This window comes from Oncorhynchus mykiss, chromosome 12 (assembly GCF_057628025.1).
Source record: "Oncorhynchus mykiss isolate SJ-2025 chromosome 12, ASM5762802v1, whole genome shotgun sequence".
NCBI classification, from domain to species: Eukaryota; Metazoa; Chordata; class Actinopteri; order Salmoniformes; family Salmonidae; genus Oncorhynchus; species Oncorhynchus mykiss.
In genome coordinates this window covers 45013353-45028228 of record NC_143033.1, presented here as the reverse complement: position 1 = coordinate 45028228, position 14876 = coordinate 45013353, and the positions used below count along the sequence as shown (strand labels likewise).

The 14876-nt window shown below is 41.7% G+C and overlaps 2 protein-coding genes across 6 annotated transcripts in view; one reads left to right on the top strand and one right to left on the bottom strand.

Annotated features, from left to right (window-relative positions):
• LOC110537653 (MAP/microtubule affinity-regulating kinase 4) overlaps nt 1-6609 on the top strand; it is a 54692-nt gene extending 48083 nt beyond the window's left edge. For 3 of the 5 annotated variants that reach the window (XM_090192554.1, XM_090192553.1, XM_090192556.1), the window contains one exon: nt 61-1696. In XM_090192554.1, the coding sequence (XP_090048680.1) occupies nt 61-412 (352 nt within the window). In that variant the 3' untranslated portion in view covers nt 413-1696. Of the gene's footprint in view, nt 1-60 lie in introns of all 5 variants that reach the window. The other 2 variants (XM_021623858.3, XM_021623861.3) reach the window with 2 other exon arrangements.
• A 2728-nt stretch (nt 6610-9337) lies between these two features.
• Nucleotides 9338-12053, bottom strand: LOC110537652 (creatine kinase M-type-like). Its single transcript, XM_090191381.1, has 4 exons — nt 11924-12053; nt 10110-10234; nt 9790-9922; nt 9338-9486 (listed from the first exon to the last, which is right to left on the bottom strand). Exons 1-4 carry the CDS (start codon nt 12051-12053, stop codon nt 9338-9340), a joined length of 537 nt encoding a protein of 178 aa, XP_090047507.1.
• Between the last annotated feature and the right edge of the window lie 2823 nt (nt 12054-14876).

The window sequence follows — 14876 nt, the reverse complement described above, 5'->3', positions numbered from 1 at the left end:
CCCACCACTCTGTCCTTTCTCTTTCTTTTTTTTCTGTCGCTCTCCCTTTCTGGTCACCAGTCGCCATTTACCTGGGCATCAAAAAGCGGCCGAGCCCCGGGCCATCGGATGTGGCTGGAATCTGAGGGTACCCCGGGGGCGGCGGGACCCAGCGGAGGTGGTGCTGGCTCTGTGGGAGGCGGCACGGGGCTGCGGCTGCCAGGTCCACCACGCCGGCCCCTTCCTGCTCTCCTGCACCCACGGGGCGTCCGGAGGTTGCGTGGCCTTCAAGGCAGAGGTGTGCCACCTCTCCACGGGGGGTGGTGCCTCCAACAATAAGACTTCCAACGGGGTGCGCTATACACGACTTTGGGGAGCACCGCTCGTTTTCCGGGACATCGCCATGCAAATCTCAAAGGACCTCGAACTCTGAATATAATGGGGGTTGAGAATGATGGAAAGAGAAATACAGAGAAAGAGGGATGTGGGGCTGGACTCAAGATAAAATACATTTGCCCCTGTCTCTTACGTGGCTATAGCCCTACCCCCCTCCGCACCAGTCTCAACCTAACCACCCGCCCCCATCGCCACACCACCCAGACCCAAATGTACCCCCCGCGTCCCTCTCACCACTACAACTGAACAGCTTCACCCACTGGAACCTGATCAGACAGGAATCCAGCTTAAAATGTTTTACTGTTACCTCTAGCCATAATGACTATTACTTTTATGATTGGTATCATTGTCTTTTTTAACGATCACCAACTCCGTACCGACAACATCAAAAACATTCTCGAAAACATTTCTCGTGTACAGATATAGGATCTTGATTTGATCACCCTGTTGCAGGATAACTTTCCTGCAATACAGGAAATGTAAAACTTGTAGTGTATTTGAGGTTTAAAAAGGCTTCTGAAGTTTGTAATTTCCACTTCAAAATTTCAGACTTTATTTTCCCTTACGAAAAATGTATCAACCCATAAAACATTTCCATTAATTATAATCCACATAATAATTCATAATTCCTGTTGCTGCAGGATTATTTTCCTGCTGTAGCTAACTGGCTCAAATTAAGATCCTACATCTATGTATGTATTGCTCTTTCTTCTCCCATTTGAACATTGATACTGATGAAGTGATCATCCAAGGACTTCTGTGGACGATATGCACAAATAGAGACAGTTAACTCAAGGATTTGACAAGCGGCATCAAAGGTTACTCTGTTTTTCTATTTGTGCACAGTATAGGCGGGATTGGATTGTTGGGCAATGACAGAAGTTGACAAGACACTTTGTACCAGCCAATGGGAACCTTCACATCCATTTCCACTAACATCATCAACTGAAAAAGGTAGTAGCTGGGGATGTTATCTCGGACACATCATGAATCTATCTCAGTTAGTCTTACTGCATATGACATAAATAAACTGGACTGATATAGGTTTCACTTTTGTAGTATTGTACAAACCAAACACCATAATAAGCTATTATGTTAATGTGTAATGTCAGGCAGTATACACTTTAGTACATATCATGCTCCATTTTAGATATCAGTGCCAATACGAAAACTGAATCTATGTACAGTGCATTCGGAAAGTATTCAAACCCCTTGACTTTTTTCACATTTTTTTACTTTACAGCCTCATTCTAAAATGGATAAAACATGTATTTTTTCTCATCAATCTACACACAATACCCCATAATGACAAAGCGAAAAACAGGTTTTTAGACATTTGTATGAAACAAATATAACAGAAATACCTTATTTACATAAGTGTTCAGACCCTTCGCTATGAGACTTTAAATTTAGCTCAGGTGCAACCTGTTTCCATTGATCATCCTTGAGATGTTTTTACAACTTGATTGGAGTCCATCTGTGGTAAATTCAATTGATTGGCCATGATTTGGAAAGGCACACAACTGCCTATATAAGGACCCACAGTCGACAGTGCATGTCAAAGCAAAAACCAAGCCATGAGGTCGAGGGAATTGTCCGTAGAGCTCCGAGACAGGATTGTGTCAAGGCACAGATCTGGGGAAGGCTACAAAAAAATGTCTGCAGCATTGAAGGTCCCCAAGAACACAGTGGCCTCCATCAATCTTAAATGGAAGATGTTTGGAACTACCAAAACTCTTCCTAGAGCTGGCCACCCGGCCAAACTGAGCAAGAATCCAATGGTCACTCTGACAGAGCTCCAGAGTTCCTCTTTGGAAATGGGAAAACCTTCCAGAAGGACAACTATCTCTGCAGCCCTCCACCATTCTGGCCTTTATGGTAGTGTGGCCAGACGGAAGCTACTCCTCAGTAAAATGCACATGAAAGCCCACTTGGAGTTTTCCAAAAGTCACTTAAACTATTTGGCCTGAATGCCAAGCGCCAATTCTGGAGGAAACTTGGCACCATCCCTATGTTGAAGCATGGTGATTGCAGCATCATGCTGTGGGGATGTTTTTCAGCGGCAGGGACTGGGAAACTAGTCAGGATCGAGGGAAAGATGAATGGAGGAAAGTACAGAGAGATCCTTGATGAAAACCTGCTCCAGAGCGCTCAGGACCTCAGACTGGGGAAAAAGTTCACTTTCCAACAGGACAACGATTCTAACATGCTGACTAGACCGGACACGTCGCGTGCGCGAGCGTCACAAAATACATTTAGAAATCCATGTTATTCAATTATTTCACCCACACTGCTCGCGTGCACCAATGAGCGTCTGCGATGCCAAGGGCTAAAATAGGACTCCTTTCTATTTCTGATGCCGATCGCGCTGCAAGTCCTGCCTCTTCCATCTCCTCGTTAGTTTATAGAAGCAAGTACCCACATGCCATCTCCTCATTGGTTGAATGATGAACTGTTGCCGGTTGTCGTGGTAAAACTACGAAAGTTTAGATGCCAATCGCCATATAAATTAAACGATGAAAAGGCCTGGAAGGAGGAGAGATGACTAGAAACGATTTGGTTGGCTGTTTTATGTGTGGATTAATTGTCGGCGTAGGGCACCTTGTGCCTTCCAGGTAAAATAACAACTCGATGTTTATATCCCAGGACAAATTAACTAGCAACAGCAAGCTATCTAAATAGGACAAATTAGCTAGCAAGTGCAAGCTAACTAGCCTAATTGCCATACATGTTTAAGGCTTTTCGACCTGTCCCCAAATTAATGTCATTGGTTCAGAGTTTGTTTTGATATTTTAACCTGCTTGTCGTGATCGCGTTTGGTGTAGGGGGACAAAATAAATGTATGCACAATAGCGCATGATGGCGCACGCGCACAGCCGGTTTGGGTTCCGTGTAAGCACACAGCCAAGACAGCGCAGGAGCAGCTTCGGTACAAGTCTTTGAATGTCCTTGAGTTGCCCCGCCAGAGCTCAGACTTGAACCCGATCGAACATCCCTGGAGAGACCTGAAAATAGCTGTGCAGCGACGCTCCCCATCCAACCTGACAGAGCTTCTCTGTAGAGAAGAAATAGGAGAAACTCCCCAAATACAGGTGTGCCAAGCTTGTAGCATCATACCCAAAAATAATCTAGGCTGTAGTCGCTGCCAAAGGTGCTTCAACAAAGTACTGAGTAAAGGGTCTGAATACTTATGTAAATGTAATATTTCAATTTTTTATTTTTAATACAATTGCAAAAATGTCTAAAAACCTGTTTTTCGCTTTGTCATTATGGGGTATTGTGTGTAGATTGATGAGGAAAATGTTTTATTCAATCCATTTTAGAATAAGGCTGTAACGTAACAAAATGTGGAAAAATTCAAGGGGTCTGAAAACATTCCGAATGCACTGTAGATCAAAACTGTGGTTCGTAGCGCTATACATTTTTTCACCTTCAAACATCTTTAGCTATCTGTAGCTTTGGTTTCCTGCACACACCCTTGGAAAGTAATTCCTTTGCCAAATTCCTATTCCGTAGAAACTCTTTTATCCCTCTGATTGGCTGGGATCAATGTCTGTGTTGGCACTGGTCATCATCAATAATCATATCATGCCATTTCTAAGCATTTTATCCCCTACCTCTCACGGTTTGATCTCTCCCTTTTACCTTTCTTGAACAGAGTTGAATTCAAGTCATGAAACAGTTGCACAGTGAGTTGTTCCTCAGCATAAACTAGTTTAACTCAATGTCTAATGACTAAAAGGGTGACTGGGAAAGCCATTTTTGTTTCAATGCAAAAGCAGTTCAGTGCAGAACATTGTGCCCTTGAACGCCACATGGCTTTGCCAAAATGCAAAGCTGTCAGGCTTCATAGTGAACCAAATCTGGAACAGACCTGGGTTGAAATAAATGATTATTTAACATTTCAAATACCCTTAGATACTCTGCCCTAAACGTTGGGCAAAAAGAGAGAGTATTTTAGTAATATTTTTTTAAACAATATTTGCCCACTGAAATAGGCTACATAGTTCAGAGAAACTCGATATAGAAACTCAAATAGAGATAATACTTGATCCAGATCTGTTTTGGAATAAGTCATATTTCTTTCAATGTGATGCAATGCCATTTTGTTTGGATTCTATTCCGTGCCCTGATGTTTTATCTTCAGCTATCTCTCAACATTGAAGGTGAACATCAAAATCAGTTTTTTTCCCTGAGGTAACTGCAACTGTCCAATCCCATTCCTACTGTTACACATGCCTCAACTCTGACACCCTTTAGCATTTTGGCACTGGTTATCTTCAGATCAAACTGGTTTTGTCTACTGTTGATGACGGTGGGTTGCTGTGAGGTGTGGGGGGAGGAATGCATAGACACACAGATGAGTCATTTAGAGAGAGAGAGCCTTAAAGGCAGTGTGACTGGGATGCTGTGTTTTCCCTCTTGCACCCCTTATGCCTACATATAGTACATGTTCAATGCTGGAAAATAAGCTAAAAAAGGCTTCCTCACATTCCCCCCTGATAAGAATGAATGATGTACTATGATGTTCATGTAGGCTACAAGATTTCTGCCTGATTATTTACTGGTAATACTCTCGAACTCAGTTGTGGCTTTTTGCTCATGGTGACATAACCAGTCAGAACAACGTGGTCATTTAACTTTGGATCTCTTTTTTTTTATTTCAATCTTCACCACAAGCGTTTTTACTGTCCGTATGTCCGTTTGTTTTTGCAATCCTCCTCTTGTTTTATTTTTCGAAAACACTCCCAGCTGTCTTCCACTTCACAGACACGTCGTTAAATCATCTCTTCAGAACCTCCTCAGTGCCGTTTGGTCTGCTACGCTGCCACATGACAGGATCCCCTATAGAGGAGAGCAATACTAATCTACAACAATACACAGCCCTCAACAGTACAGACAGATAGATTCACGGGCCTGAGGAGGGTCAGTCCTATAACATTGTGGTGTATATTAGCATTAGGTAATATAGACCTTGATGCACTTTGCTTTGACTTGAATCAGCTCCTTCCAGTGGAATCTCGGGCAAAGCCCACAACGAGCCACTGGAGGGCGCCAATGTCTTAAATGTGAACACTTCAATTTGTGGATATTTGCACAGGTACTTTATTTATTTTTTAGAATAATATCGTAATAAAAAATCTGCATTTATATCAGCCAGTTTATGGCTGTATAGAAAATATATGAATATAGTATATATCTTAGAGCTCAAGGTTTATTTATAGCTAGAGCAAGGGAAGTACTTCTAGTTTAAAGCAGTTTCTGTCAATGACAATGTGGAACAATACCAACCTGCAATCCTGCATGACTTCAAAGTTTGGGTTTTAGGGAGGGGGGGGGGGTTGAAATGATTCATATCCATTATTCATAAAAATGCAGTCAGTGTTTGGATATATATATATATATATATATATATATATATATATACGGTACAGAGAAATGGTACCAAGTACAAATGGCAGGCTTTTGGCCAATTGCAATGATTTCAGTCAATCTTCTATTACTTACAGGGAAATTGGTTCAATTTGGACAATTTTACTTCCTGAATTCTGCAAATGTAACTTAAAAGGATTATCCACTGGGTTTTCAGAAATGTACTTCACAAGTCTCTGATTTTCTCCACCCGCATAACAAAATGTAAAATGTGTCTAATGTGTTGTTGCAAATTCTGACATTTTAAATTGATGTTTCAATTCACACTATCCCTGATAAACACAAATGTCAGGCAGATCTGATAGGAAAACCTTGGGTGCGTTCAAGCAATAGTAACGTCTGTTTAAGTCTTTACAGAATTAAAGTAAAGCATCTGGTTGATGAACATGCTAAGGTGAAGGAAAAAAATGATGGGCTGACATTGTTTCCAGGTGGAATATAATACAAACCTATGAAATGCAGAAAGATAGTTCAATGTGTGCTGGTATGCCTATAAGAGACTGTCTGTGGTATAGATGGTTGTTGAACACAGTATTGTGACCCCAGGGGCTCAGTATTTAAGTAATGTACATTGTCATGCTAGAACTGTTTATTTTTGGAAATGATGTAATATGCAATAGAGGCCAATGAAACGGATGAACAGACACATTTTGACCTGGACGCCTAGTTCTGTACACCCCTTGACCCATTCAGAAACAAACAATGTGAGATTGTGTTACCCAAAAGCCCTGTTGCTTTTGGTCTAGAGAGAAAGTGAGAAACATGGAGCGGACGAGAAATTAAAGTCACAGATGTTGCCATTGTTTCTTTGTTTTTTGTTTGTTTGATGGATTTCTATGTTCGCCTCATGATTGAGCATCAATTGATTCTTGCTGTTGATCTTACTACAGATAATAACTTCATTTGACAGTTAGGCTTTTGGAAAACATCTTGACCTACCACCCAGCAAACACACAACCACCACACAAAGCTATATAAATGTTTACTCCAGGTTGTGAGCGTCAACGTGCCCTTGCTACTTCGTAACAACACTTCGAATACCCTGTAAGTGCTACACTGTCTTAACAACAGCGCCTTTAACTATTAGTATATTCTACACCCTACAGTGTTAAAAAGTACATTCTATTAGAGGCAAAATATTTACACAGAGCTGGTTTTGTATAACATTTCACGTTTACACCCTATACTGTTCAAATGTAGTCACTATTAGAGTTTACATTTACTCGGATGCAGTTTATTTGTAACACTTGACGCCAGTGAAGAGTAAATACAACAATAGGCAGTGTTAGCCAGTGTTAATGTTCAACTATTCACAGAGTAACAGAAACGTTGTAAATGGTTAGAAAGCTAACCCTTTTGAAATTGTAATATTGATATACAGTGCCTTGCGAAAGTATTCGGCCCCTTGAACTTTGCGACCTTTTGCCACATTTCAGGCTTCAAACATAAAGATATAAAACTGTATTTTTTTGTGAAGAATCAACAACAAGTGGGACACAATCATGAAGTGGAACGACATTTATTGGATATTTCAAACTTTTTTAACAAATCAAAAACTGAAAAATTGGGCGTGCAAAATTATTCAGCCCCCTTAAGTTAATACTTTGTAGCGCCACCTTTTGCTGCGATTACAGCTGTAAGTCGCTTGGGGTATGTCTCTATCAGTTTTGCACATCGAGAGACTGAAATGTTTTCCCATTCCTCCTTGCAAAACAGCTCGAGCTCAGTGAGGTTGGATGGAGAGCATTTGTGAACAGCAGTTTTCAGTTCTTTCCACAGATTCTCGATTGGATTCAGGTCTGGACTTTGACTTGGCCATTCTAACACCTGGATATGTTTATTTTTGAACCATTCCATTGTAGATTTTGCTTTACGTTTTGGATCATTGTCTTGTTGGAAGACAAATCTCCGTCCCAGTCTCAGGTCTTTTGCAGACTGCATCAGGTTTTCTTCCAGAATGGTCCTGTATTTGGCTCCATCCATCTTCCCATCAATTTTAACCATCTTCCCTGTCCCTGCTGAAGAAAAGCAGGCCCAAACCATGATGCTGCCACCACCATGTTTGACAGTGGGGATGGTGTGTTCAGCTGTGTTGCTTTTACGCCAAACATAACGTTTTGCATTGTTGCCAAAAAGTTCAATTTTGGTTTCATCTGACCAGAGCACCTTCTTCCACGTTTGGTGTGTCTCCCAGGTGGCTTGTGGCAAACTTTAAACGACACTTTTTATGGATATCTTTAAGAAATGGCTTTCTTCTTGCCACTCTTCCATAAAGGCCAGATTTGTGCAATATACGACTGATTGTTGTCCTATGGACAGAGTCTCCCACCTCAGCTGTAGATCTCTGCTGTTCATCCAGAGTGATCATGGGCCTCTTGGCTGCATCTCTGATCAGTCTTCTCCTTGTATGAGCTGAAAGTTTAGAGGGACGGCCAGGTCTTGGTAGATTTGCAGTGGTCTGATACTCCTTCCATTTCAATATTATCGCTTGCACAGTGCTCCTTGGGATGTTTAAAGCTTGGGAAATCTTTTTGTATCCAAATCCGGCTTTAAACTTCTTCACAACAGTATCTCGGACCTGCCTGGTGTGTTCCTTGTTCTTCATGATGCTCTCTGCGCTTTTGACGGACCTCTGAGACTATCACAGTGCAGGTGCATTTATACGGAGACTTGATTACACACAGGTGGATTGTATTTATCATCATTAGTCATTTAGGTCAACATTGGATCATTCAGAGATCCTCACTGAACTTCTGGAGAGAGTTTGCTGCACTGAAAGTAAAGGGGCTGAATAATTTTGCACGCCCAATTTTTCAGTTTTTGATTTGTTAAAAAAGTTTGAAATATCCAATAAATGTCGTTCCACTTCATAATTGTGTCCCACTTGTTGTTGATTCTTCACAACAAAATACAGTTTTATATCTTTATGTTTGAAGCCTGAAATGTGGCAAAAGGTCGCAAAGTTCAAGGGGGCCGAATACTTTTGCAAGGCACTGTATTAGGGCTCCCGAGTGTTGCATTGGTCTAACTTGCTGCATCTCAGTGCAAGAGGTGTCACTACAGTCCCTGGTTCGAGTTCAGGCTGTATCACATCCGGCTATGATTGGGAGTCCCATAGGGCTGCGCACAATTGGTCCAGCGTCGTCCGGGTTTGGCTGGGGTAGGCCGTTATTGTAAATAAGAATTTGTTCTTAACCAACTTGCCTAGTTAAATAAAATATATATATATTAGTGTAGTGTGAGACAATACGACAAGAGTGTTAACTCTACATTGAGTGCATGACCAAGAAAGACGTCAGCATCTGTATTTGTTCATGGAGATTATTGGACCACAGTTTCAATGATAACTTTTACTGATACATTTTAACAACCCATGTGATGCCACATCTGTCAGACAAGCCCGACTACAGTGGATGCTGATCCCAGGACATTACCGACTGAATAGGAGAAAAGTGAGAAAAAATGGCAGAAGGAAGAAAAATAAATGGGTCTGTGTTCTGGGTACCAGATTCCTCTAAAGTCGGGCCAGTCATGGGCCATAACAGCACCCAACAGCAGGGGGAGACGGGGGCTTGTCAAACAAGAAGTGGTCATTGGTCAGCTGGTCCTGCTTGGCATCTGTCATGCCCTTCAGGGGGTAGTGCTTTCCCTTGAACACACCGTCCAGGGTGTTTAGAGCTGGAGACACAGAAAAACCCATTAAATATTATGTTCTACCATCCTCCAACTCTTAACAGCTAGAAGCTGTTCAATAAGAATTCTGGACCTGTATCCACAAAGCGTCTCAGAGTAGGAGTGCTGATTTAGGTTCAGGTCCCCACTTATCCATAATCATGTTGTTTCTGGAGGAAAAAATGTAGCACTTTGTTAATACGAGCCTTATCTATATTTCCAGTAAACTCCCTTTCGCTCACCTTACTACCTAGCTTCATGCACAATCCTGTGATTGCATGAGTGGCTATTGGTAGATGGGAGGCTCACCCTTGACGGACAGTCTCTCCATTGCTCTGCGGTAACCACGGCTGTCGTGGAGGGGCAGGGCATATCCCTTGATGCTGCGGCTGGTGCGCACATGGCTGGACAGGACGTAGTTGGGGTCCAGGTCATCACCTCCCTACACAGAATCAAGGTCACAACTGAGTTTTAGACCTGAACATTTGAAGTGACTCAAACAACTTTGTGAATCCCAACCCCCTATGTCCTGAAGAGATTATTCAAAACATTTCCACACTACTTTTGCTCAGCAGTACTCCTCCTATAGTGAATGAAACCCATCAAACATGTCAGAGGAACGTCTCTACCTTCAGGTTCTTGAAATTCAGGTCCGTCTTGTGCTTGTCTGTGGGCTTGTAACCACTATGACGGTCTGAGATGATGGGGTCCAACAGATCCTTGAAGACCTCGTAGGACTCCTCATCACCAGCCACTCAGCCAATGGTCATGATGAAGGGGTGACCTGAAGACAGAGAGAGGAGAGGAGGGTAAGAAGGCAGCACATCTAAGGAGTAGGCTTACTGACTTTAATATACCACTCTGTGGTGTAAAAATATGCAAGACTTCAAGAAAGTGTGTGATATGTAAAATGCAAGTTACACATACAGTATTACAAGATTCCCCAACTGGTGGGCCGTCAGCCGAATTTGGCCCGCTTGTGATTTTATTTGGCCCCCCATGTTTTCTGAGCAAAAAACCCAAATTTTTTATTTATTTATTTAATTGTTGGACATAAAAGACTGTAAAAACACCATCAAATCAGCTCCAAGTTATATACATTTCGGAAATTTGTTCCCAAGTATTCCTACACATAATAGAGACGTGAGTGTATACAAATTTAAGCAAGGTTTGAAATGGTTATGCTTTAGTCAAATATTATATATGTTTGGGCTTCTTGCGGTCAATATGCAGTCTACAAATTATTTGTAATTATGTTACGGCCCCGTAACCATCTGCTCAAGAAAAAAATTGGCTCGCGGCTGATGATCCCTGCAATATTATATTCGCTAACATGGATATGGGAGCAGGTATCTATTGTATGAAACTAAAAGCCCACAAACATTGTTGCAGCTTGTGCATATGTTAAACCTGCAAATACCTTTGCGAGCTTCCCGTTTTCTGCTCAGAAACTCATGAGCAATGACTCCCGCTAAAACTGACAGTTGGCCATTTCTCCTCAGTTTGAGTTTGGTTTTCACCATGAACAAACAGTTTACCAATTCACCTATATTACAATGTTGCATTATTGAAACTCTTTAACTGGGTTCTTGTGTCCATCCCACTCAATGACTGGAGTGCAGTCTTGGTTATAGGCTACATCATCTCCCAGGCAGCACCAACTCCTACCACTTCATCCAGGGTTGCAAAGGGAGGGTATTACTGGAAAGAATTTTGGTAACGTTCACATTTGTTTTCCATTTTATTTTATCAGATGATATCTAGTAGCCTTTTTGGGTACTTCAGATTATCACAGGTGTGTGTAATTAAATCTGGACCTCTGTGTGGCCTTGTACATGTACACAGTGGTGTAGTGGAGGGTAAATGTAAGTAAATGCAGTTTGGCCATTTTTTTTGTTCCTATACATTTTAACCACTGTATTCTTAACCCCGACCGGCAATAACACTGCATGTAAAATGTATTAAGATTATTATAATTTTTTTAATTAGAATGACAAAGCTGTAAAAAATCTACCTAAATATAAACCGTCAACTTAGTGGATACCATTGGTGTTTAATATGAGGGTTTCAGCATTAAATATACATATTTTTAAATGTACACACTTTTATTTATTTTACTATGACAATATGTTTTTATTGTAAATGTTTTTTTTTGCAACCATAGTCTAGGCTATATTATATATTATGGTATTGATATCTCTTAAGCGATGGCATTATGATTGATTATGATTGATTGATGCCTAAGCTTTAGCTCAGCAGGCTACAATGGTTGTGCAGACTATTGTAGGGATATCTGCTCAGTTCTACTTCTGAGAGTTGTGTGTTTGAGGTGGTTATTGTCTATCCTCAGGGGGTGTATAGGAGATGTGTGGCACTCACTAGGGTTGTCGACACCTGTCTGGATGCGGTCATCCTGTGTGAAGCCTGGAGGAGGTTTGCTTGCCCCTCAGCTTGGCGTACATGTCCTTGGTCAGCACCTTGGCCATGTGGTTGATGTGCTTGGTGAGGTCAGGGTACTCCTCCTCAACTTTGAAGTTGAGTTTGAAGTTGTTGTGGGTGTCACCGAAAGGCATGCTTGCGTTTCTAACACTGTGGGGGGAAAAAAACCTCTTTGATCTTTAGATTTTTATTGTCCATAATTTGCACAGAAAAACAGCATCGTACAGACACATTAGGAATCCCTGAATGGCTTTGAAACCACCAAATATGATAGTAACCTATCAAGAATGTTCCCAGACACTGACAGTCGAGGAGATTCAATAGAACAGCTGCAAAGACTAAACGGTATCCTAGTAACAATATCCATGTGCACTGTGTCAAGTTATTCAGAATAGTTAAGGGGGAGCGCTTATGCATTGGATATTTTTAACACCCTCACCCCCCGACCTCATAACCTCTTCAACATTCCACCCACCATATATAATCCTCACCATATATAATCCTCTCTTCAGTCCCCTTACCACTATCTCACACTCAACCCCTCTCTTGAACACCCCTACCCTTCATTCCCTTTGTCCACTTACACACACTGACCAAAAATATAAACACAACATGTAACGTGTTGGTCCCATGTTTCATAAGCTGAAATAAAAGATCCCAGAAATGTTCCATTCGCACAGAAAGCATATTTCTCTTAAATTGTGAGCACACATTTGTCTACATCCCTGTTAGTGAGCATTTCTCCTTTGCCAAGGTAATCAATCCACCTGACAGGTGTGACATGTCAAGACGCTGATTAAACAGCATGATCATTACACAGCTGCATCTTGTGCTGGGGACAATGAAAGGCCACTCTAAAATGTGCAGTTTTGTCACACAACACAATGCCACAGATGTCTCAAATTTGGAGGGAAAGTGCAATTGGCATGCTGACTGCAGGAATGCCCACCAGAGCTGTTGCCAGACAATTTAATGTTAATTTCTCTACTATAAGCTGCCTCCTATGTCGATTTACAGAATTTGGCAGTATGTCAAACAGGCCTCACAAACGCAGACCACGTGTAACTACGCCAGCCCAGGACAACCACGGACCTCCACATCGGGCTTCTTCACCTGTGGGATCATCTGAGACCGGCCACCTGGAAAGCTGATGAAACTGTGGGTGTGCACAACCAAATAATTTCTGCACAAACTGTCATAAACAATATCTTCTCCAGGGTCTTGTCCTGACTGCAGTTCGGTGTCATAACAGACTTCAGTGGGCAAACGCTCACCATCACTGGCAAGCTGGAGAAGTGTGCTCTTCTCAGATGAATATTTGTTTCAACTGTACCAGGCAGACAGTGTGTATGGCGTTGAGTGTGTGAGCGGCTTGCTGATGTCAATGTTATAAGCTACGAACAACGAACACCATTGCATTTTATCAATGGAAATTTCAATGCACACTGATACCATGACGAGATCCTGAGGCCCATTGTCGTGCCATCCATCCACCGCCATCACTTCATGTTCCAGCATGATAATGCATGACCCAATGTCGCAAGGATCTTTACAATATTCCGTGAAGCTGAAAATGTCCCAGTTCTTCGATTGCCTGCATACTTACCAGACATATAACCCATTGAGCATGTTTAGGATGCTCTGTATCTACGTGTACGCAGCATGTTCCATTTCCCGCCAATATCCAGCAACTTCGCACAGCCACTGAAGAGGAGTGGGACAACGTTCCACAGTCCACAATCAACAGCCTGATCAACTCAATGCGAAGGATGTGTCGTGCTGCATGATCACACTAGATACTGACTGGATACTGACTGGTTTTCTGACCCACGCCCCTTCCTTTTTTTAAGATATCTGTGACCAACAGATGCATATATGTATTCCCAGTCATGTGAAATCCATAGATTAGGGCCTTATACATTTATTTAAATAGACAGATTTTTTTATATGAACTGTGACGTGGTAAAATCTTTGAAATTGTTGCATGTTGTGTTTATATTTTTGATTAGTATACATATTCACCCCATACATTACACTCACACTGCAAAGAGAACAAACGCAGCCCCCCTTCACTTTACAGTATACAGGTAACTGCCAACATAAAGGAAAACTTGAGTAATTGAGGGATACAAAGTATATTGAAAGCAAGTGCTTCCACACAGGTGTGGAATTAACATCCCATCATGCTTAGGGTCTTGTATAAAATGCTGAGCAGGCTCAGTTGCCCATTATTTTGGCTACAATGGCTAGAAGAATAGGTCTCAGTGACTTTAAAATAGGTGTGATTGTTGGCACGTCTGGCAGGAGTTTCAGTGACGAAGACTGCTCAACTTGCTGATGTTTCAAGATAAGCCATGGCCGTCTGAGTCACCAGATCTCAACCCAATTGAACACTTATGGGAGATTCTGGAGCGGGGCCTAAGATAGCATTTTCCACCACCCTTAACAAAATGCCAAATTATGGAACTTATTGTGGAAGAATGGTGTCACATCCCTCCAATAGAGTTCGAGACCCTTGTATAATCTATGCCAAGGTGCGTTGAAGCTGTTCTGGCAGCTCGTGGTGGCCCCACACCCTATTAAGACACTATGTTGATGTTTCCTTTATTTTGACAGTTACTTGTAGCTCCCTACCCTACAGTGTGATCACCCTATCAGCATTTTCATTGTCAAATATGTCAAGAGAATCTGACACGTAGCCTATGAGATATTTTCAAATATCAATTGATTTTAAACTCAAACCAATTCACCAGAATGCCAGTGGTTTAAAGTACTGAAGTTAAAATAATTTAAAGTACTACGGGTATCTGTACTTCACTATTTATAGTTTTGACTACTTTTACTCCACTACATTCCCCCCCAAAATAATGTACTTTATACTCCATGCATTTTCCCTGACACCGAAAAGTAGTCGTTACATTTTGTATGTTTAACAGAACATGAAATTGGTCCAATTC